This window comes from Mastigoproctus giganteus, chromosome 11 (assembly GCF_048544385.1).
Source record: "Mastigoproctus giganteus isolate SK-2022 chromosome 11, ASM4854438v1, whole genome shotgun sequence".
Classification (NCBI taxonomy): Eukaryota; Metazoa; Arthropoda; class Arachnida; order Uropygi; family Thelyphonidae; genus Mastigoproctus; species Mastigoproctus giganteus.
In genome coordinates, this window is record NC_143585.1 from 86,018,480 (window position 1) to 86,043,609 (window position 25,130).

Consider the following 25,130-nt stretch of genomic DNA (forward strand, 5'->3'; position numbering starts at 1 on the left):
GGTGCCTGCACTGATGTTGTGTTCTGTTCGGTGCCTGCGTTGATGTGTTCTATTCAGTGCCCGCGGTATAGAAGACAGTTCTGAATATCGCTTATAAATTTGGGACAATGTCAGGGGTTATGTCAAAAAAAAAAAAAAAAGAAAAGTAGATGCACAGAATCGTCAATTTCAAGACAACTGGACAGAGGATTATTATTTTATTCTGAATAAAGGATTTCCTGTATGTTTGCTGTGCAAGGAATCCGTATCTGTCAACAAAGAATACAACTTGAAGAGACACTTTACTTCGAGACATGCGGATCACCAAAAAATTGATGGACAACTACGAAAAGATGAAATACAGAAGTTGAAGAAGAACTTGGATACCCAGCAGCAAATGTTCAAAAGAACGCAGTACCACAGCTTTGTGGTAAGCGAAAAAATCGCTAAGCATTCTAAGTCATTTGGTGAAGGAGAATTTATCAAAGAATGTCTGCTGGATGTTGCAAGTATAATGTCCTGAAAAGAAAAGACTTCGAGAATATTCGTTTGTCGAGACGTACCGTTGTCCGACGGATAGAAATTATGGCTGATGATATAAAAAAAAAAAAGTTTAAAAGAGAAAATTGCTAGATTGAAAGCATTTTCAATTTCTTTGGATGACAGCACCGATGCCTCCGATACAGCACAACTAGCAATATTTATTCGAGGAGTTGATGCGGATTTAAACATCACAGAAGAATTATTGGCGCTTTGGCCGTTAAAAGGAACAACTACCGGTGAAGATATATTTGAAACAGTCAACACAGTCTTCGAGAAATTTGGGCTTAAATGGAGTTCGCTATCTGCCATATGCACTGATGGAGCCCCTGCAATGGTTGGTGCACGGAAGGGATTTATTGGAATAGTTCATGAAAGAGCAATAGAACTACAGATCCATCAGGTAAATTTAATAAATTTTCACTGCATTATCCACCAACAAAATCTGTGTGCAAAATTGATTAAATTCACAAATGTTACGGAAGTTGTAGTAGCCAGTATTAACTTTATTAAGTCACGTGCACTTAATCACCACCAAATTTAAGGAGTATTTGGCAGACCTATTTTCGGATTATGAAGATGTGTCTTATTGTGAAGTGAGGCGGTTGAGAAAAGGTAAAATGTTAAAACGATTTTATGATCCGAGACAAGACATTGCAGATTTTATGGACATAAAAGGAAACACAATTAACCAAGTAAAAGATGATGAGTGGGTGTGTGATTTAGCATTTCTTGTAGATGTCACCGGATACCTAAACGAACTGAATCTCAAATTGCAAAAACAAGAACAATTGGTTCATGAACTGCATGGACATGTCAAAGCTTTTTGTAATAAACTAAGATTGTTGGAAAGTCAGATAAGAGCTAAAAATTGTTATAATTTTCCTACTCTAGCAACTCATAAAAATATCCCTTATAATTGTTATGGAGAACTGAAGAAGGCACTAATAGAGCAATTTGATACAAGGTTTGCCGACTTCCAAAACATAGACTCCACATTCGCTATATTTGCTCGTCCGATGGATGCTGATGTAAATAATGTGCCAGAAAACTTACAGATGGAACTTATTGAGCTTCAGGCGTATTTAGTTCTAAAATCACAATTTAACAACATTGCTTTGACGGATTTTTATAAATTTTATTTTGTGGAAGAAAAACATACAAATTTACGCGCCTTTTCAAGAAAAATCATTTGTCTTTTCGGCAACACATATATGTGTGAACAGTTTTTTTTTTTTCGAGGATGAAATACAATAAATCAAAAATTCGGACAAGAATAACGGACGAAAACCTCGAAAATTCTATGCGATTATCCTTAAGTAATATTAACGTCAATATTGATAGTCTCGTAGTTAAGTCAAGGCCAATCTTCACATTAAATTGTTATGTCGTTCATTATATTATAAAATTTATGTAGAGCTTTATACCAAAGCATTATATTATAATTAAATGAAATATGAAGTAGCAACTTGTTTTAATTCATTGAATATTAATTTATTTTATTTAATAATTTGGTCCGGCCCTTGACTTGGAGATAGAATGATAATTTGGCCTCCGAACTAGGAGAGGTTGTCCATGCCTGGTTTAAAATAACACAACTAAATAATACAGCCTACAAAAGAGTTATAAATATAAGCATCCAGTGGAGAGAGAGAGAGAGAGAGAGAGAGAGAGAGCTAACTGGTCAATCTTGTTAAAGTGCCTATTTTATCAAGGACAACAAGTATTTCCTACTTCTTAACTATGTTTTAAAACAGACATTCTTTTACCTTTTGAGGAAATGCGTAGCACCTTTATTTATTCACTTTGAGGGTCGGAAGTGAAGTATGAAGTACATGATTCAATGAGTATCTGTTGGTACTGTTGCACCGACCCTCGTGTGTAGCATAATGGTTAAAATCGTTGTTTTCCCACGCAGTATAGTAAAGGCCTGTATTCGAATCCCGTCAAGACAGAATGAATTTTTATGGTCCTTATTCACATCATGGATAGAGGCCATAAAGGGCCTTATTCTCACTTAAGACCGAGTTAGTCGGTCTTAGGTGAGGGTTCTTCCTCTTCCGAAGCTGTGGTTTCATCCGGCAGCCATAAAATACGCTGACGCTCCTCTAAACACAATCCTAATACTCAGTTTAAAAATATTTTAACTAAAACGCTTTAATTGTTTAAACATACTTCTGGATAGCTTCATTATAGATTTTCGTATAAAATAATGAAAGCTTGCTTGCTCGGATAACTTTCTTCCTTTTTTATTGGTATTTGTTTACTTTTGCAGTTATTTAACAGTGCCTTCTTACACATATAATAAAGAGTCACTATTCATTTATTATTAGGATTTAACACTACACTGCAGGATTAATTTTCATTTAGGAATCGCAAATAAAATTAAAGTAAAACATACAGTCAACCAGAAAGTTCAAACATTTAGACCCAGAAAGAGAAAGAGAGAGAGAGAGAGAGAGAGAGAGAGAGAGAGAGAGAGAGATTTGTCTTGAGTCCAAAATAGTTAACTTTATGTGTTGGGTTCACATTTACGAAATAACTCGTAATGTTATGCTTACTGCACATAACGTTAGGTCGTCCCACACTTCCTTGGCAGAGTGTGATGTTTGGCAAAGATCCTACCAAGTATAAATGTTACTCTGTTTTTTTTGTTACGTGTGTGTGTCTCGAAAGGACAAATACCGTAATGAATACATAGAAGAGCAAGCTCACAGAGGCAGTATATGAAGAATTTCGACAGTGGAGTCTTGAACAATAAAATATTAGTTGTCCGCATTAAGCTAAGAACGATCAGAGTAAAACGATAACTTTTTTGTTGATTATATCAGTTAACTTCGGCCAGATGAATGAGTCGGTAGGTAATGGTTTTTATTTTTTTTATCTTGTAAACTCCGATGTGGTCGCCCAGGAGTACAAATAGAGAATTTATTTTAGAGAAGACACGTACTTTAAAAGGACTATGTGCCTTAGAGCTTTCTCGTATATCGTTTTAGGAAACCAAAACACATACACATAAAATGTAATTTAGGTTTCCAACATTCCTAGACTGACTGGGGCACTAATCGGTAATTAGTCATCTTATCTTGGAGATTTTCGATATTAATTTCTTGATTTTTCTAAATTTTAAGAATTTTAAATGCATTTTCATGACATTAGCACAAGGAAATTTCATAAGAAATGTTGTTAATTAGTGGAGGTTGGGTTGTTTTGGGTGAGCGCTAATGCTGTTTTAACTCGTAATAACTAGTTTATCTAATTGTGGGATGAAAATACTCAAACCTTGCAACATCTGCCTAAGGCCAGTTAGCTTAAACTTATAGTGGCAAATGAAACTGCTCAACAAGGATAGCCACACTTTCAGATGTTGGCGTTGTGACAACTATAGATTTTCGTGTCGTTTCTCACTTTTGTGTGTCCGTGCGCGCTGGAGAAAATGCTTGTGACAGTAACATTATGTTTGCTGCATTTCTCTGGGTATGCAGTAGGGACTAGTTGAAAAGAAATTCTTAAAGGAAACTTTTTCTATCGGCCCATCAACAATTCGTATACCAGACAAAGCTAAAGATTGTAAATATCTGAGATTATCGAACCTCCCAAATCTGATGACTTTTTTCCCGGATCTTGAGATTTCCGAGACTTCGGGTAATCATATGATCATTCAAAAAAAAAAAAAAAAGAAAAAAAAAGAAGAAAGATACCACAGCCTGTTATTTAGTACTGTATAAGAATATTCTTCATCGAGAGAAAGGTATCATGGAGTATATGGAATAAAATATATTATAGAGTGCATTACGATAAAACTATTATTTTCGCTTCTGGCTCACATCTGGTGAGTATGGGCTTGGCATACCCAGGGTCCTTAGCTGGATATCATCATTCTTCTTTTTCTTGGTGATTTCCTTCTACTTTTGACTCTCTTTCCCTCTCTCTCAGGGTAACTTGGGAATTTTTTTTTTTTAAAGCCTCAGACTTCATTGCACCATATAGCTAATAATAATAAAATATACGTACACAGTTAGGAAACCAACAGGGGCTCACATCTGATGAGTATGGGCTTGGCACACCCAGGGTCCTGAGCTGGATATCATCATTTTTCTTTCTTGGTAATTCCTTTCTACTTCTCTCTCTCTCTCTCTCTCTCTCTCTCTCTCTCTCTCTCTCTCTCTCTCTCTCTCTCTCTCTCTCAGGGTAATAGAGAAATTTTTTTTTTTTTTTTTGGCCGGTGCAGCATAAGCCTCAGGCTTCCTTGCACCATATGGATAATAATAATAAAAGTTTCACGATATCTCACTCTCCAGTTTCTTTTAAAAATGCAAACCTTTCCATAATAAATTAATCACTTGTGTTTGAGTTTTGAACCACCGTAATACTTTGTGCCACCTGCTGTTTTTTTAATACTACCGACTTAAGAATACAGATGAATGAAAGTTTCTGTGTCAATGTTGTTTACAAACACGGCAGTCCAACTTTGTTCATTGAATGAATCACGTCAACTAATGCTTCATCTACGAATCGTGAAATCCAGTCATCACTAATTACAGACGAATGTCTTACCTTGTTCATGACCAGCAGCAAATAGTCCCATCACTTCGAAATAATTTTCCCATGTGGTGTGGGGCATGGTAAAGACTTTTATGGCTTTGAGACAAAATATCAACCTTACACAATCATCTAACTCCCACTTGGGCAAATACCCAGAGATCTGCTGGAGGGAATCGCGCAAGCCTCTTGTTAAAAATAAAAAAAAAAAAGTTTGTTAAAATTCAACAAATTATTTTAACCGGGGATGACCATTAGCTAAAATTCTTCTCGAGCGAGCCTCTTTTTAGCAAATTGGCTGTAGACCCCTAAAACTAAACTTGTCGATTCTCGTGTGAAGGGGCAGGGGTTTAAATATTTTCGGGTTCCCCACTTTCTTAAGAATAACGGAAAATGTGATGCCGGATAATGTATCGCCGGATTCGGGAGGTTTCAACTGTATTTGAAAAATAAATAAATTTTTATTTCAGATTAGAAAAACAAAATCATAACAAGTAATAAAACCATAATAAGATAAATGTGACTTTCCTAAATATGCTTATAAAACCAAAGCGTAAATACCATTTGAACAAAAAAAAAAAAAAAAAATCTTTTCACGAAAAATAACTTTAAAATAAATCACATCAGCATATTTTACGAACTTCTTTTTTATTTATAGTGTTTTCATTATTATTATTATTTTTTATTATTATTATTATTATTATTACGATTAAAGAGGCATCTGACCCCGGGATCCATGTATAAAATATATTGCTCACCTCTGGAGGAACGGAATAAGAAAAAAAGAAATTACAAAGAAGATGGTACTCTTTAATAAATAAAAACTCCTTTTTTTTTTTTATTGTTTCTAAAACTCCAAGAGCCTGGAGTGGCCTACTAATCTGTCCTCAACATTAATGGGAATGCAACACTTTCACTGCAATCCCTGGGATTCCAGTAATTCTCATCACTAAGTTGCTCCTACTTATACCAATTTACTTTTTAAGCCTTAAAAGAATAGTTTCTCTTTTGTGCTCCAGAACAGTCACTCAATGCCAAGAAGAGAACAACTTCATTGTTACAGCGGTTGAACATTTTTGTCGTTGCGTACAGATTACTGTCCGGATTCAACTTTGATAATCGTTTTAAAACACTCGGATATTTTTAGGGAATTTTTATAACTCTTCATTTGTCGAGTAAATAAAAATTCCGCTACTTCTGCTCTGAAAACGCAGTACTAGCGGAACTTTAATTAATCGTAAACTTACAAACTAGTTAATAGTTTTGTAATAATCTCAAGTCCGAATTTTCAAAACAGTGGCACAAAAGAAATGAATAATAAAGGCTTTCATAAACACCTCTCTAATTATTTCAGCAGTCTACATACGTATAATTAAATTTTCTGACTATACTCCGGGACAGCCACAAAAATGTCCACGAGAATATGGGTGTATTATATTAAAAATAACACATGAATGAAAAAAAAAAAAATATATATATATATACAGTATAATTATAATAATATAAACGGGATGCGCTGGGAAAACGATGTCTAAACTTTAAGAGTTGTTAAAAAAACTGGGTGATTTTCAATCGAATAATATAAATTAATAATATAATAATAAACGAAAAATATATATATAAACGAATATATTCTAAAATATGATACAGAAAGATATAAACAAGTAGCCTATTCTCAAGCTTATAGAGCCGGGAACAGGCATTTATTATTAAAATGTGAATAAACGAAACCAGGGTCGATATGACAGTTGAAAGGTCCTGGCTTGATACATCTAATTCTCTTTACTTGTACTGAGGAGACCTCCCTTTAGTTTTATTTTGAATATCGATATTAACACTGCTGTGGTAGCGCCCCCAAATGTAACAAATTGAATCTGACAGGTGACAATTTTCTTTTTTATTTCTCGAAAAGTTTTTTTTTTTTTTTTTAATTCTGCTTGCTTATAGATTGCAATACTTATCATCATCCATGTTTTTTTTGTAATTATTCAAAAACGACTATTTCAAAATCATATTTTGTTTTGATCTAATCATTGGTAGCTATGATCACATGGAGAGTGCCATAAATAACTATAGACTAGAAGCCAACACGTGATTCCAAGCTTAGCCTCACAGAGTAGTATTTTATTACTGGGTGTTTAGCCTCAGTATTTACAGCGTTAGAGTTACAATGGGAAAAACTTTGGCAGATTCTAGGGAAGAGAATATCCCAACCCAACTCCTGAAAGCGATCCAAAGCCTATATAAAAACTGAAAAGTCTGTATAAAATATTCTAATGGCCAACTATCAGACCCAATTAACACCAATAAAGGAGTGAAACAAGGATGTGGACTATCACCAAATGTATTTAATATCTACATTAATAAAATTCTTAAAGAATGGAAACAAATAATTAACAACGGAATACAGTTGAACAACAGGAATAAAATCCAAACTATGTTATATGCTGATGGTAAAAAAAAGGTAAAGTGCAGCCATCATCAACCCACTGCAGGGTGGAAGCCTCCTCAACAATTCATGCTGAGGGAACTGGACCATAATCTGCCACGCTGGTCCAGTGCGGGTTGGCAGATCGACCGTATTCAGCAGTCAGGGGCTTGAACCCCAGTCTACTCAAAGAGCGTGTGCTACTGCACTCCCACTCCTGACCACTCGGCTACGGAGGCCTATATGCTGATGATCAAGTTATAATTGCAAAATCTGAAGATGAACTACAGATAGCAGCAAATGAACTTAATAAAATAGGTAAACAGTACGAGATGAAAATCTCCACCTCAAAAACAAAATAAATGGGATTATGTGGAAAAAACATAAAAGAGTCAAAATTGTTATTGATGATAAAATAATAGAACAAATATCTGACTTCACCTATTTGGGAAATTTAATATCAAATGAAGGGAAAGTCATCCACACTAAACTACAAAAATATAATAAAATGAATGGAACAATTAAATGCCACTTTGGAAAACAAATGACAACTGAAACAAAATTACGACTGCACAACATCACTTCAAAACCAGCCCTCTTCTACAGCTGTGAGACTTGGGTCATAAATAAGAAATATGCACACAAACAGAAATAAGCGCAAATGAGATTTTAAGAGCATTATTAGCCTTTACAAGACTAGACGACCAAAGAAATTTAAGTATCCGCGAGAAATTAAAAGTAGATAACATAGTAAATGACATAAAACGGTATCAGGAAAAATGGATCAGCCACATAGAAAGAATGAACCCAGACCGGATTCCAAAATTAGCCTTTAACTACAAACCTACAGGCAAGAGAGATGTTGGTCAACCAAGACAACGATGGCGAGATCAAGACCACTTCCAAGGGCTACAATGGAACAGGTCTTAAAAGACCTAAGCCGGACCAAGTTAATGATGATGAGTTACTATGGATAAGCATCGTAGCAGGTGACCAGTAAAAAAAATTCAAAACCATACAATAAAAATTTGTCTGTATTTACCATGGGCATTTTTTCCGCCTACCCTTGCAGTATATACATACAATTTATTATTTTTGTATATATGGAACCTGAGCACAATGCGAGTATTGAGGGAGAAAAGAAAAAAAAAAGATGCGTAATCATTCAAAAGGTTGAAAATGTAGTAGTAAAGGAAGTGATAATGAATTCTCTTTTGGTGCATCTTTTAAAACTGCCTTTTTTTTTTTTTTTTTTTTTTTTTTTACAAGTGAATTCTCACATTCATGGGCACTGGCAGCATGGTACAAGTGCACCATCTTTGGATTTCGAAGTAATACACAATTTTTAATACAGTATTTTCATTAATTTGTTTTGAAGAAAATTTGGTGAACAAAAAATTTATTCCCACATGCACCACCTTGAAAAATAACCTGCCAGCACCTATGGCCACATTATATTACATTTGTATATACAGTACTTGTATTAGAATATGGATGAGAGTTACAAGATGGTAGCTTGTTCTAACAATCCACTACCCATTCTAGCTGAAAGCCTATTTTTTTGCAATGTGTGTATATAGTAATAGTAGTGGTAGCAGCAGAGGCATGTAATGTAAGAAAGCACGCTTATGTAGTATCGGCCAAAAAAAAATTTCACACATCCATTCCCTCTAAATGTTTGTCCAGTTCCTCCTTGAATTTATTTAAGCCAGCATTTCCCAAACTGTGTTCCATGGAACACTAGTATTCCGTGAAAAATCGTAATTAATAATTAAAAAATAATAATAAATAAATATTGCCGGTTTGTAGTGTACAGCACTTGTATCATTATAATTTTTAACATTATTATTATTTTTTGGTTATTAATATACTGGCATAGACTAATAATCAAATAGACCATGGAACACTTTATTTTGGCAGGCTCTTGTATAGAGAAGTATGCTTAGAGGTAATGACAGCTATGAAAAAGTAGCAATGTAGTGATCTAATATGCCATTCGTATGCGATTTAGCCTGAGTACACAGGGTTGAAGGAGAGACGGAACCGAACTGATATCATAACTAAACTCACTTCCTTGAATAAAATTTTTTGATAATTATCAGTATTTTGAAATATTATTATTAAAATAAATGATCATGGATTTGTGGTTGAAAAAAGGAACTTTAAAATGAGAAGCAAGTACTTCTAAGTATTGAAATTGTGGTCGATGAAAACGAACACAGTTTTGTCACACTTCAAAGTGAGGATGAACAATTGCAGCCTTTTGTTCCCCAAAAATCCGAAGTGAAAAAACAAGAACAAACTAATAACAGACCAAAACAAAAGTATGATGACAGTTATTTGAATTTCGGCTTTACATTTGTTGGAAATAAAGATGCTCCTGATGCACAGTGCATTGTAATAATAAAATATTAGCAAACAGTTCTTTCACTCCCGCTAAACTTGTGTTTCATAAATATATTGTGAGATGAAAAGTGTTCCGGGACTAAAAAAAGTTTGAGAAACACTGATTTAACCTATCAACTTCCACAACAACAGATGGAAGTTTGTTCCAGTAATCAACTACCCACTAGCTAAAGGCAAATTTCTGCACATCTATTCTATAACTGTCTTTCCTCAATTTGAATTAATGCTCTCTCATGTTTGTTACACCTCAGTCAGATCATTTCACAGGTGCCTAGTCTCCAAATGCTGCAATTTGCAGAACTTAAGCCTTTGTTTATAAGACCACCTTTCGTTCCCCTCATAAATCTTGTTCCGGTTCTCTGTATTCACTTAAGCAACTCTATATCCTTCCTAAAATGAGGCCTCCAGACCTGTATGCAGTACTCAAGGTGTGGCCTGACCATTGCCTTATACAAAGGAATAATCACCCCCTTTTCCCTACTAGCAAAATTCCTCTATATCATTGACCTTCTCTGGCAGCCTGTCTTCACTACTCTGGAAATTTCATATCTGATTGCACAGTTACTTCCAGGTCTTTTTCTACCACCCTACGTTCTCTGGGGTTCTACCTACGTGCAGTACTTTGCATTTGTCAATGTTAAAACATCAGTTGCCACTTCTCAGCCCATCTGCCCAACTTTTCTACATCCTGTGCAGCAGCACACTGCCATTACTGTATTAATAACCCTGCTAACCTTTGTATCATTAGCAAACTTCAACATTAAGCCTGATATATCTTCATCAATATCGTTGATAAATATACAAAGCAACAGTGAGCCCAACACTGAATCCTGGATACTCCACTAATAATATTAGTCCACGAAGTGTCCACTGACACTCTGTCTTCTTCCACTCAACCATCCTTTTATCCATTGTAGCAACTTGCCCTTAATACCATACTGCTCCAGTTAGTACAGTAGTCTTCCATGTGCAACAGTGTCAAAAGCTTTCCTGAAATCCAAGTATATGATATCAAAATAATTTTTTGCATCCAGTTCCTTTGTAACCCCACATCATGGTATCTAATCAAATTTGTCAGACAAGACATTCCCTTAACAAACCCATGCTGTGTCTGATTTATTACTGCAGCCTTGTCTAGATAATCCTGCAATGCATCTTTAACCAGTGACTCCATTGTTTTCTCCACAACAGAAGTTAAACTAACTGGTCTGTAATTACTCTTAGATCCCCTTTGTGAATTGGTGATACCTTTGCACATCTCCAGTCCATGGGGACTTTTCCTGCTTTACCACTATGTTTCATTTACATAAACTTCTCTTAAAATAAAAAGTTAACCTGATTAGATCAATGTATATTTCATGATTAAATATACATTGAAAAAAATTAGATACCCATACATTACAGACAGGGCTATCTTACAAAGGATTTGAATACCATGTGCATTCACTTTATGGAGGCCCTTTCCAATATTCAGAGCACATCTTATCAAAATTTGGCATCTATTGTAAAATTCTATGATGGTTACTACTTAGCTGAGTTTTTAGAGAATTGCAATATGCAATATTGTGCTATTTAGTGGGTGGATGACAGAGTATAAATAAATAGTGGAAAAATCAAAATCCATTTTTCTCCTTCAGATTTTGAGTTCCTCCTCCTCCTCATCCTCTAAGTGAAGTCCTGGGTGAAATGCCTGCATGGTCACTTTTTGTGACAGCACTAATTATAGATAAACAAAATCACTGTACAGTAATTCAGCACATCTCCAGTCCATGGGGACTTTTCCTGCTTTTCCACTATGTTTCATTTACATAAACTTCTCTTAAAATAAAAAGTTAACCTGATTAGATCAATGTATATTGATCTAATCAGGTTGATCTAAAGTATTTTGACACACTTCTGAATATAATGAATGTGAATCAGAAGCATGCATATAGAAAGAAACAGGCATGAAAATTATGGAAGAAAGACAATAGATATCAGTAGCAGCTAGTATAAGTTGTAAGATGCAAGTACAGTTCAAGGAAATATGACTGTTTGTTAATATCACTAATTTTGTTTAAGCATTTGGAAGGGTGTAAAAAAATGGAAGGTTGAGGGTGACATGATAGTTGAATCACCATCTGACTGGCCAAGAAAACTGTATAGGCTCCAGGTGCGTGTAAGAGGTGCACCACACTTAGTCCCCTATTTGTGATAAAAGCCAAGAGTAAATTCTTAGGCACCAATGTAAAACATATGACCTTATCCATGAAGTATTTTTTTATAGTTGAGAGAATTTCTCTGTATGGGTCAAAGTTATTCACTAGTTATTCCATGATGTACCACGAATTATGTGGGCGAAAGGTATAAATAAGGAATGAGAGAGAGAGAGAGAAAAGGGCAGCTAATGAATGCCCTTCAGTCAACTATAGAATCTCTTTCTGCTATAGTTATAATTGTACCTGATATTTTTGTCTCTAGATTAACACATGTTCCACAATACAAAATGTTAAAAGGATTATGTTTTGAAAAGCTAATGTTTAAGTTTGTAGTTATGACTCATGTTCTTGTTCCTATAATGATATTAATATTTTATTATTTTCTGTATTTCTAATCTGCAATTCTCCTTTTTAAATTTAAATTTATGCTCCTGTGTGTGGTTAAGTGGAGGTTGGGGACAAATTTAATGGCAGAAAAGCCCAAAATAATGAACAGTGAGCCATGTTATCTAGATAAACTAAATAGTTTATTAATAACTACGAACAGTTTTTTTGAAAAGAAAAGTCCATGTATGTCATTATTAGAGTAGTTTAAGAATTCTTTGTTATAAACAGACATATTTGAGAATACAAGAATGCTGTTTTGGCCTTAAGGATTTGACTTTTCTTACATTATTAGCAACTTATATTGTTTCAAAGCATGAATCAGTTTCACATTAAATAAGAAATTTTATTTTTACAATAGATTGAAACCATTACTCGTGAGCTGGTGCTAACTAATGATCAGCTGGAGAAAGTGTCCTCCTTACTTCTCAGTGAATTCCGCAAAGGGCTTTCACCAGAGACGCACGACCAGGCGTCTGTAAAGATGTTCCCAACTTTTGTGCAAGATGTACCCAATGGAACAGGTACATTTCATTATACTTGGAGGATTACCTAAATATTATTTGAAATATTTGCTAGACATTTCCCTTTAGTTGTTCACTTAATTTATGCCTCTGTGGCAAGCACATTTACTACTACATTGTATTAGTTTTTCACACCATGGCTGAGTTAGTTGCTCAGGCAAATTCCCTTCCCCCTTTTTAAGTTTTCAATGAAATTAGCAAAAACAGGCAAACTGACATGTAACAATATATTGATACTTCATTGCTTTGTCAGCCTCAGTGCTTATTGTATACAACTTATCCTAACCATTAGCTTTCTGGAAAAGGGGGAAAAACAAAATATTTTTTATAAGCAAAAATAATTACATTTCTAACATAGAATTGTTTGGAAATTTTATGTAGAGGCATTAAGACCACAAGATGTCAGTATATTATGACTAGGAGTTGCAGATATTCTATGGTCAGTTTGCCTGTTTTTTGGGATGAAGAATGCAAGTTTCCCAGAGGGAAAAAAATGTTTACCTCCTACTTCATTAATTTAATCACAATTTTAATGATCTTGAAAAAAAAAAGCTCATTAAAATTCCTGACATCTTGAAAGAAAGTATTTCTCTCAACTATGACAGGCATAGAATTGAAACAAACATAGGCTTTTTAAACCTATATAGTGTGTGCCACTTACAGGGGCTCTACCATCATAGAATAATACATGTATGTAGTTGTTAGAAGGTAGAAGCCCAGAAGGCTTCTTCAGTCAGGGATGTACTTAGCTGATCTCAGGTGGAATAAGTCCCCCCTATCATGTTATTCATGGCTTTGTAACCTACACAATATAATCAGCCCAAGACCACAAGCCAGGGCTGTGCCAAGCCATTTTAGTATCTGAGGCAAGAATGAAAAATTGCACCATACTATTAATCATGGCAACATTGACAATTATTTAATCTTTCTTTTGGTGCACCTTTCAGCTTTTAGTCTGAGGCGTGAGCCTCATTCGCCTCACCCTCAGCACGGCTCTCCCACACACACACACACTCTTACTGACATAAGATACAACATGGCCTATGTCGTTGACGTACCTAAACCAAGCAACAAATGGGTGCTTTAATCCTTTATTCTAATGCTTTGTGTACTCTAACTGGTAAGGCCACTGAAATTTTATCCTACTGCTTCCCAGATTTTTTTTTTTTTTTTTTTGCCACAGTTGCTCTTAAAAATTCAAGAAGTGTTTATTTAGTAGAGAAACATGTGCTGAAAAGTTGGTAATAGTTTTCTGTATAATTTAATACTGCCAATAATGGGTCTGGATTATTTTCAATTACTATTAAGTGTCTCCAGTAAGCTGGTTCCAAGGTGATATACAGGTTTCAAAGTCTTTTACAATAGATAATTTAGTTATTCATTCATTGTAGATTATTCATTCAATTTTTGCCATACAAATAGTGAATTCTAACAAAATATTTTTGTTTTCCAACATTTTCAAATTAAGTTTCTATCCAGAGAATTATCAATGGGTATATAATGGTATATTTCAGTGCTTTACTTTCTTTTGGTTTTCAGTCTTTTCCCAGATAGTTACTCCATTTTTCAGGTTATTTCAGCACCAGCTCCTTAATCTCCACATCTTCCAGTAGGAAGGTTTTGTTCAGAGAACCCATGCTTTTAATGAGATGGGGCTCCAGTGAATTAAATTTTATTTTTGTGATTTGTTTGGCTAATATTTTGTTTTTGATTAAGTTTGGCATTTAGCTTTGGATTTCACATAAATGTGAAAGCACTCAAAATAATGTGAATGCTTTCTAAGTAACTGGCAAAGGAGATGAAGCTTATCTCAGCAAATATGTAGAATATTCTGTAACTGTTTTTCACTTTATTTTACAAATATCTGAACTATGAATGTACAAGGGGAGGTTGAAAAGTTTCTTTCTAATCTCTCATAGAAGGAATGCTGGAAAGATGTGAAACCCATTTATTTTAAAACATAGCTTCCCCTTAAGTGAACACACTTTCTGGAATGATACACTAGCTTTTATAACCTGCTCAAATAAAATTCAGAAGATTTTGGTTCAGACCACTTGTTAACTGCATTCATCACAGCATTGTCACTGTTGAATTTCTGTTCTTTCAAGTCCTTTTTGAGATTTAGAAATAGAAAGTAGTCTGATGGAGCCAAATCCAGTGAGTAGGATGGATGCTGTAATAGCTCAAACCCACAGTCATGCAGTGTTGTCTGAGTCATAAATGTTGTGTGTGGCAGTGCAGTTTTGATTCAAGATGACTCCTTTGGTCAATTTCTCATGCTGTTTGAGCCTCAGCTCTTTTGCAAATGTCTCAATGGGCTAGAATAATGCTCAGCATTGATAGTGGCACCTCGTTCCAGGAAATCAATCATGATGATTCCTTCTGCATTCCAGATGGATGTCATGACTTTCCCAGCTGACTTGTGCACTGGAAACTTTTTAGGCAGGGAGAGAGGAGGAATGCTTCCACTGTTTCAATTGTTTTTTTTTTTTTGTTTCAGGGCTGAAGTGGTGCACCCATGTTTTGTCCAAAGTGTCGTATCTTTCTCAAAACTGAGCTTCATTAGCTTCAAAATGCTGCACAATTTCATGACAGGATCTTTTTTCCCACTTCTGATCTGCATTCAGTGATTTAGGAACTCACCTCAAAGAAATCTTCTTCATGCCTAAAACATTCACCATAATATCATGAGCATGCTCATGGGAGATTGATTGTTGTCTCAATATGCTTCACATTTGCAGGTGTTGACATGGTGACAGGCCTCCCACTGCAAGATGCATCATCAACACTGTGTTCCACACTTAAATTCTGTAGCCTAGTTTTTGATTGTGGTGTACGAAGGAAGGACAAGATTCTTCTAATATATATGCTGCATGTCTTTGTGAATTTCTTTCAGTAACATTCCCTTTAAATGAAGGTACTTAACAACTGCACAGTGCTTGATTCCCTGAACAGTTGCTATCTTCATTCACCTTCTACACTTCAGTGTTCTCTGTAAAGAAGAATATAGTTACAGACTTGAAATTTTCTGTAAACACAAGAAGAGTTACAGCACAGATTGGCAATATTGTCTTTCACAAAAACCTTTATAATCCATATTGGGCTAAAACCTTTTCAACTGCCTTCCCCCTCTTCATATTTAGCCAACAGAAGACCTTGGTAACCTCAGCTACTTTGCAGTGAGGCTCATTTTTTTTTCTCCTTTCTCAAACAGAACAAAAAAAAATACTTATACATTAATATAAAGAAAATTTGCATATGAAAATACTGTGTATTTTTTTTTGCTGCTTTTCAAAATTAGGTAGAAATACAGCGCAGTTTAAACAAGAGACATTTGTAATTCCTGCTCTTGAACTTAGCATTAGCATTAGTAGGGCATATGATGCAAGAAAGCATGCTTATATAGCATCAGCCAAAAAAAAAAAAAAAAAAACACCCTTCCCATTTCACCCATCCATTCACTCCAAATGTTTGTCTAGTTCTGCATTGAACTTATTTAAGTTGCTGACCTCCACTACAACAAATGAAAGTTTGTTCCAACTATCAGCCATCCGCTGGCTAAAGGCGAATTTCCGCACATCTATTCTATAATTGTATATCCTCAGTTTGAATTTATGCCCCCTCAGGTGAATAATCTGAGCAAGAGGAAGAATCCCATTAGCATCGAGCTTGCTCAATCCATTCAAGGCCTTATACACCCCAGTTAGATCACCTTGCAGGTGCCTAGTCTCCAGAAGCTGCAATTTGCAGAACTTAAGCCTTTCTTGGTAACACCAACCCTTTGTTCCACTCGCTAATCTCATTGCCCTTCTCTGTACTCATTCCAGTAGCTCTACATTTTTCCTAAAATGAGGCCTCCAGATCTGTATATTCAAGGTGTGGTCTCTTGCAGCCTTTTTTCACTGTTCAGAAAACTTCATATCTTACTGCACAATTACCCCCAGGTTCTTTTTATTCTCCACTACTCTGAGGGTAATACCACCCAGTTGATACGTTACTCTGGGGTTACTGCTACCCACATGCAATACTTTACATTTGTCAATGTTAAACTTCAGTTGTCACCTCTCAGCCCATCTCTCCTGTTAACAAGCACAGACCACGCTGAGAAAAATTCTACCCCATGAGCCTTGCACAGTCTCTCCAGGACTGTTATTGACAAGGTTTTCATAATATACTCCCTCCTATCATGTCTGGGCAGAATTGCAGACTCAAATTTAACCCTAACTCCCAGCTTGTTTTCAACATTGATCTGTACTTGTTAAGTAAGTCTGCAGTTCTCCTACTCTTAATGTCATTAGTGCCAACATGGTACAACAGTATCAGTCTTTATATCCTTAAAAGATGATATCTGCTCTACAACGTCAATGCTCTACAACCCTGGTCCTATTCCACCTATCCTTTTTGCACAATATATTTCCCGTCTCCCTGACAATAGAGTTACCGACAATGACTAGCTCCTGTGGGACCAACGCATTCTGCCCTGAAGGTTTCCGCTGTGTTGCCTGATGATCAAGTGCAAGCTCTGGCATTGATGTGGGCAGCTGAGAGCTTGATGGGTCCCCCAATTTAAGTCCTTCAAGCTCTCATAAAGGCCCATAACAATACTGAATTGGCACCTAACTTCTTCACACTGCTACATCGAGCACACACAAAGACACAAAGCACACACAACATCATGTCCTGTCCCAGAGAGGTCTCCAAACATTTCACAAGTTGCACATTTCTTTAGGCTGTGATGCATTGGAGAATCGCCCCCTTCGGTTCTCTCACGAGCCAAAGCATTCCTGCTACTTTGTGCACGTTGCTTTGCTGCTCTAGTCTGGGGCATGATTTCCATTTAAATATGATTTAATTAATTAACAATGAAAAGTAATAAGGTTGATAAATTTACTATACTATACTTGACTATACAATACTATACTAAGCTGCAGCAATACATCTGCTATATAGTTTTATGTTATACCTTAGCTATCAAATTCAAGATGTATAGGTGCCTCCGTAGTCAGGTGGGCAGGAGCAGCAGTGCATAGCACACGCTTCTTGATTAGACCGGGGTTCGAGCCCGTGACCACCAAATACGGAGGATGCGGAAAGGTCAGGAAATGACCACCGCATATCCCCGGAGCAATATGGCCTTAGTTGCTAATGCTCCTAAAAACCAAATAACAAACATCACGAAGTATGTTATCAAATTACGCTATACCGTAACAATCACTATGCTAAATTAGTTATATCCTTAGCTAAATACAAAAGATGTATGCCAAAAAAAGTGATTAAAACCTTTAAAATACTTATTTATTACAATTAAAACCCTACTATTCTTCTACGCTACTGATTATGCTACGATATTCCAGCTAAAACACCAATACGGTATCGGTAAGAGTAGCAAGTTGTAACATACAAAGTCACTAGCTAAATTTAAAAAAATACGCAAACGAACAACACTAAGCCTATTTAATCTATTTGTAAAACACAAATTAATACATTGACTAATCAAAAATACAACAGATATATGTCCAAAAAAAAAAAGTTGATTAAGCCCTTCAAAATACTTATTTATTACAATTTAAACCTTACTGTTCTTCTGAGCTACTGGTTATGCTACAATATTCCTGCCAAAAACACTGCTACAATAGCGGTAGAAGTAGTGAGTTGTAACTTACAAAATCACTAGCTAAATAAAAAAAATAAGCTAATGAACTTCACCAAGCCTATTTAATCCATTTGTAAAACACAAATTAATATGCTAACTAATCAAAAATACGATAAAATGCCAGAGCGTGCACTTGGTCATCACGCAACACAGCGGCAGCTCCCAAGGCAGAATGCGCTGGTCCCAAAGGAACTAGTAGTTGTTGGTGACTCTATTGTCAGGGAAACGGGAAACATGGTTTGTAAAAAGGATAGGTGGAACAGGACCAAGGTATGTCTGCCAGGGGCAAAGGTTGATGACATTGTAGAGCGGATATCATCTTTTAAGGGCACAAAAGGTGATATAGTTGTACACGTTGCACTAATGATATTAAAAGTAGGAGACCGGCGGAATTACTTAACAAGTACAGGTCACTGTTGAAAAAAAGCCGTGAATTAGGGTTGAATTTGAAAGTGTCTGCAATTCTGCCCAGACACGATAGGAGGGAGTATATGATGAGAGCCCTGTTGATCAATTCGGCCTGGAAAGATTGTGCAAGGCTCCAGGGGTAGAATTTTTTTCATCCTGGTCTGTACTTGTTAACAGGAGAAACTGCTTCTACAGGGATGGGATACACTTAAATAGAAAGGGTGCAAGAATGTTTGCTGATGCTATCGAGGCAGTGTTAGGTGGGTCGGAAAACTGCTAGATTGGGGGGGATACAAGGACTAATGGATTAACAGTAGCCACTATCAGAGGTGAAAGTGATTCTTGCACTGCTTCTATTGGAATGAGCCTGGAAAATAAGATGCAGGATATTTCAGAGACTGCTGGGAATCATTGGGGTACAAGTAAACACATGGGTTGTGTTGGGATAGCTAAGAAAAAGAACAGGTGCATGTATACTTGCATGTACACCAATGCTAGGAGTTGAGTAAATAAATTTGATGAATTTGAGGTATTGCTCAAAACATCAAAGGGAGATATTGTTGGGATTTCAGAGACGTGGTGTCACACAGATATAAGGAATGCAGAACTGGAATTTGGGGAGTACAATGTCTACAGAAAGGATAGATAGGATAGGATAGGAAGGGAGGAGGGGTTATGCTGTTAGTTAAGAAATACATAAAATCCAAAGAAGTGAAGCCAGTCGACATTGCTGGACAGTGCAGTGTCGAGTCAGTTTGGTGTGACCTAAGCATTGGGAGATCAAAATTGAGAGTAGGAGTGTGCTATAGGCCTAATGACTCTGATGAGTATAATAAGAAACTGCACAGGGAAATAGAGTGGGCCAGTAAATCAGAGAGTCTTATAATGGGGGATTTTAATTTCCCAGATATTGACTGGAATTTGGGAGCTGGTCACTCACACACTAGCAAGGCTATTGTGGATTTATTGGATCATTGTTTTCTACATCAGCATGTTCGGGCGGCAACTAGAGGGAGTAATACTCTCGGCAACTAGAGGGAGTAATACTCTTGATGTGATTATCAGTAGTGATTCTTCATGCATTAGGAATCTGCAGATAAATGAACCACTAAGTGGCAGTGATCACAGTGTGCTGAAGTGGGATTTACACAAAGAGGTAACTACCATTAGGGGTAAAGGGAAGGGTTATTGCTTTCGTAAAGGCGACTACGATGGACTGAGACAGTTTAAATTCTATACAGTGGGACCAACTGATGATGTTACCAACAGCAAATTCAAAATGGGAAGCATTCAAAGAACTTATCTTGGAAGCTACTAGGCTTTACATACCAACTAAGAAATATTGTTCAAGGTTTAGGCCTAAATGGATGTCAGATGAACTAATGAGACTTATGGCAGAGAAGAAAAATGCATGGGATACATACAAATTAACACGTGACACAGAAGCCTATGATAGATACAAGTTGATCTGTAACCAAGTTACAAAGGAGGTTAGGCAGGCGAAGGCAGATTACGAGAAATCTTTGGCAAGGGATGCAAAGAAAAACAGCAAAGAGTTCTTTACTTATGTAAACTCTAGAAGGAAGGGGATGAACCAGATTGGTCCACTTGATATCGATTGGTCAACTGTTGATGATCCTGCTCAGGTAGCTAACAAACTAAATGAATATTTTGCATCGACATTCACACATGAGGAGTTATCCAGCGAGGGGAATGCCAGAGGTGTATTCAACTCTGGCAGTAAGCTAGAGAATCTTGTAATAACTGAGAGTAAAGTGGAGGAGAAATTGTTGAAGATAAACACAAGAAAGGCACCTGGGGTGGATGGGATCTATCCAGTTATATTAAAGGAGGCAGCAAAGGAAGTAAGCAAACCCTTAGCCATAATTATGAGATCTTCCTTGGACTTAGGGGAGGTACCCATGGACTGGAGATGTGCAAATGTGACCCCAATTCACAAAGGAGGATCAAAAGCTGACACAAGTAATTAGAGACCTGTGAGTTTAACTTCGGTTCCCGGAAAATTAATGGAGGCACTGGTTAAAGAAGCACTGCAGGATCATCTAGACAAGACTTCAGTTATAGCTCGGACACAGCATGGTTTTGTTAAGGGGAAGTCTTGCCTTGATTGGATACTATGATGCAGTCAAAGAACTGGATGCAGGGAATAACTTTGATATTATACACTTGGATCTTAAAAAGGCTTTTGATACTGTTGCACCTGGAAGACTGCTGCACAAATTGGAGCAGTGTGGCATTGGAGGCAAATTGCTGCTATGGATAAAGGGGTGGTTGAGGGGGAGAAGACAGAGAGTGGTAATCAATGGACACTGCTCAGCGTGGACTAATGTTATTAGTGGAGTCCCTCAGGGTTCAGTATTGGGTCCATTATTGTTTTCTGTATTTATAAATGATATTGATGATGGTATATCAAGCTTAATGTCCAAGTTTGCAGACGATATGAAGGTTGGCGGGGTTGTCAAGGACACTACTGACACTATGCTGCTGCAACAGGATCTGGAAAGGTTGAGCAGATGGGCTGAGAGGTGGCAAATGAAGTATAACATTGACAAATGTAAAGTACTACATATGGGAAACAGCAACCCCAGAGCAACGTATCAACTCTGTGGTGCTACACTGACAGTGGTAGAGAATGAAAGGGACCTGGGGGTGGTTGTGCAGGCAGATATGAAGTTCTCTGAGCAGTGCAGATGGGCTGCAAGGGTAGCTCATGGAGTATTGTCAATGATATACAGGAATTTTTCTAGCAGGGATAGGGAGGTGATTATTCCCTTGTATAAGGTAATGGTCAGGCCGCACCTAGAGTACTGTATACAGGTCTGGAGGCCTCATTTCAAGAAGGATGTAGAGCTGCTGGAACGAGTACAGAGAAGGGCAACAAGATTAGTGAATGGAACAAAGGGGTGCTCTTACGAAGAAAGGCTTAAGTTTTGCAAATTACAGTGTCTGGAGACTAGGCACCAGCGAGGTGATCTGATAGAGGTGTATAAAGCCTTGAATGGTTTGAGCATGCTCAGTGCTGATGGGATTCTTCCTCTTGCTCAGAATAATCACCTGAGAGGGCATAAATTAAAATTGAGGAGACAGATGTAGGATAGACGTGCGGAAATTTGCCTTTAGCCAGCGGGGGGTTGGTTGGTTGGTGGAACAGACTTCCATCCCTTGTCGTGGAAGTTGATAGCCTAAATAAGTTTAAGGCTCAGCTGGACAGGTATTTCGAACGAACAGAGGGGTGAAGTGGAAGTGGTTATTTTTTATTTATTTTATTATTTTATTTTATTTTTTGGCTGATGCTGCATAAGCTTGCTTTCTTGCATCAAATGCCTCTACTAATGTTAATGCTAAAATTTCAATGAATTCTTATCAACTTGCAGCAGCTACAGAAGTCTATGTCTTCCCTAAACTTGTAATAATTTAGAAAAAATCCATGGATCCTTTTTTTTAGGAGCATTAGCAACTAAGGCCCTATTGCTCTGGAATATGCGGTGGTCATTCCCTGACCTTTCTGCATCCTCCGTATTTGGTGGTGATGGGCTCGAATCCCAGTCTAATCAAGAAGCGTGTGCTATGCACTGCTCTCCTTCCCACCTGGCTATGGAGGCGCCTTCCATGGATCCTCTTCTCTTCTCTAAAACATAATTAAATGTAAACTGAGTTTTTTAATATCTTATGGGTATGGTGTCTTTTCATTGGTCCTTCCTAAAGTTCTTTGAAACCTGAGAATGTAGTTCACTGTGAAAAAAACCAACATCCGTGGATTTTCATGCAGTTATATTATTTCTGATTTTATGTTCAGTTTAATTTCATTTCAGTTCTTGTTTGATTAGAATTATATAGCAGTAATATTCATAGCCACATATGTAAATACACTAATGATGTTATTTTTTTGGATTTATTTATTTAGTAAGAAATTCATATGCTTTGACAGTTTATGAATTATGGCTTACCCTTTTTTCCCTCCTAAACAGAACAAGGAAAATATCTAGCATTAGACCTTGGAGGTACAAATTTTAGGGTGTTACTGATTGATTTAGATGGAGATAACTTTCATATGGAAAACGAAGTATTTGGAATTCCTCAAGATATCATGTTGGGACCAGGAACTCAGGTTTGTTATCTGATTTTTTTACATTTCTTTCTCTCTTTTTCTTTCTTCCTGTTAAAAATTAAAAGATGGTTATGAGAGAATTACTAAATTTATTTGGTAATGCAATTCTAGAAAACTGACTAACTTCAATGATTTTAAGTGACAAACAGTGACTCTTCACAAATGTATTTTTTCATGTCACTTTAATAATTAAATAATTGAAGATGTTGTTAGAATGTTTTTTGGTAACCACTGAGCTCTACTCAGTCTCAGGGTAATGTAGCTCTGTGTTTATCTGATAATATGGGTCAAAGTAATGCTTGCACTCACTTATTAGTCTTGTTTGTGGCAACAAAATTCTTGAACTAATGTTGGCAAGATATTCTGAGGTAGAAACATTTGAAATGAGTGGGATGAGAAAGATAGGGAAACAAACCTAAATAACTTCGAGGGGTATGTATCAGGGTAGTAAAACTATAGAAGAATACTTAGTCTCAACTGTGTCTCTAGTAATGTTAGGAGTATTGTAAATAAAATGGCTGAATTTGAACTCCTGGTTAGGACAACTAATGCTGACATAATAGGGCTAACAGAAATGTGGTGCTGCCCAAAAATTGGGGATGACTAGTTCCACTAGTTCAAATATAATATATTTAGGGAAGATAGGAGGGGTGGTGATATCATGCTTCTTATCAAAAGCAGCTTGAGTGCAAAAAGAGCTTTAGCTGAGTACGAGGGTGCATCTGCCAGCATAGAATCTGTGTGGTGCAAGTTAGTTGGAAGCAAAGGTATAATGAGAGTGGGAGTAATTTACAGACCAGAAGATGAGAGTCTTTAAATGCAAACTGAATGGGCAAGCAAGCGAGCTCCAATGTCTTATTATGGGTGACTTCAATCTGTTTCAGATTGATTGGAATAAGTGGGAGGGAAATTTTTCTAAATAAGCTAGATAATTATTATTTGTACCAGTATATCAGAGATAATACTGGGTGAGATTATTCTTGACCTCATTGTTACTCATGTCATACATGATGACATCACAGGACTTAAAATACAAGAACCATTGGCAGGTATTGATTATGCAGTCACCAGTTGGAAGATGTTGCAGTAGTTAGGGGTAAAGACATGGGGTTTTAATTTCAGAAGAGGAGACTTTGACAGTTTAAAGTGCTATATGGCATCTATTATTTGGGCAGAGTGAGGGTGAATACACTTGAATTATGAAATACCTTTAAAGCAAAAATTGCAGAAGATATGTATGTGTACATACCATTAAGAAAATACTGCAGGGGGAGAATGCCAAAATGAATGAATGCGGAACTGGCTAGTCAAATAGAGCAGAAAAAAGATAGCATGGGACAGTTGCAGACTGATGAAAGGTACTGACGCCTATAACAGCTACAAGTTAATTTGTAATAGTACCACAGATAATGCCGACTGGGCTAGCCAGGTGGGTAAAGTGCCTGTCGGGCAACCCAAAGATTGTGGGTTTGAATCCTGCCTCGGGCTTGGATCAGAGTAAAATGCAAAAACTTTGGGAGGTGCATTATGGCCAATGAAGCCGATGTGCCAACAACTAACAAAAAAAAAAAACAAAAAAACCCACAGATAACGTTAGAGAGGCCAAGGCTGCATATGCAAAAGCATTGGCTAAGAGAGCAAAGAATGGGGACAAGGAATTTTTCATGTATGCAAATACAAGGAAGAAAAAAGCGAATCAGATTGGGCCCTTTGTGCACTGGGTACGCGAAAGCTTAGACAACCCAGCTGATTGCAGATGAAATGAACAAGTATTTTGCATCTGCCTTTACCGAGCAAAGACCCTTCATGCTGAGAAGAGGCTGTGCAAGTGAGACTCAGTCATATGAAATTAGTGATTTCAAAATTACAGATGACTGTTTATTAGTAAAACATAACAGGCATAAAGGCAAATAAGGCTTCTAGAGTTGATGGCAAATAC

At 36.6% G+C, this 25,130-nt stretch overlaps 1 protein-coding gene across 2 annotated transcripts in view; it reads left to right on the forward strand.

Moving 5' to 3' along the window:
* The window catches only part of LOC150078216 (hexokinase-2-like), a 92,935-nt gene that overhangs the window by 10,138 nt on the left and 57,667 nt on the right, over positions 1-25,130 (forward strand). The window contains exons 1-3 of one of the 2 annotated variants that reach the window (XM_090385220.1): positions 3,253-3,376; positions 12,839-13,001; positions 23,052-23,191. In XM_090385220.1, the coding sequence (XP_090241346.1) occupies positions 3,365-3,376; positions 12,839-13,001; positions 23,052-23,191 (315 nt within the window). In that variant the 5' untranslated portion in view covers positions 3,253-3,364. Of the gene's footprint in view, positions 1-3,252; positions 3,377-12,838; positions 13,002-23,051; positions 23,192-25,130 lie in introns of those variants that run through there. The other variant, XM_090385219.1, reaches the window with a different exon arrangement.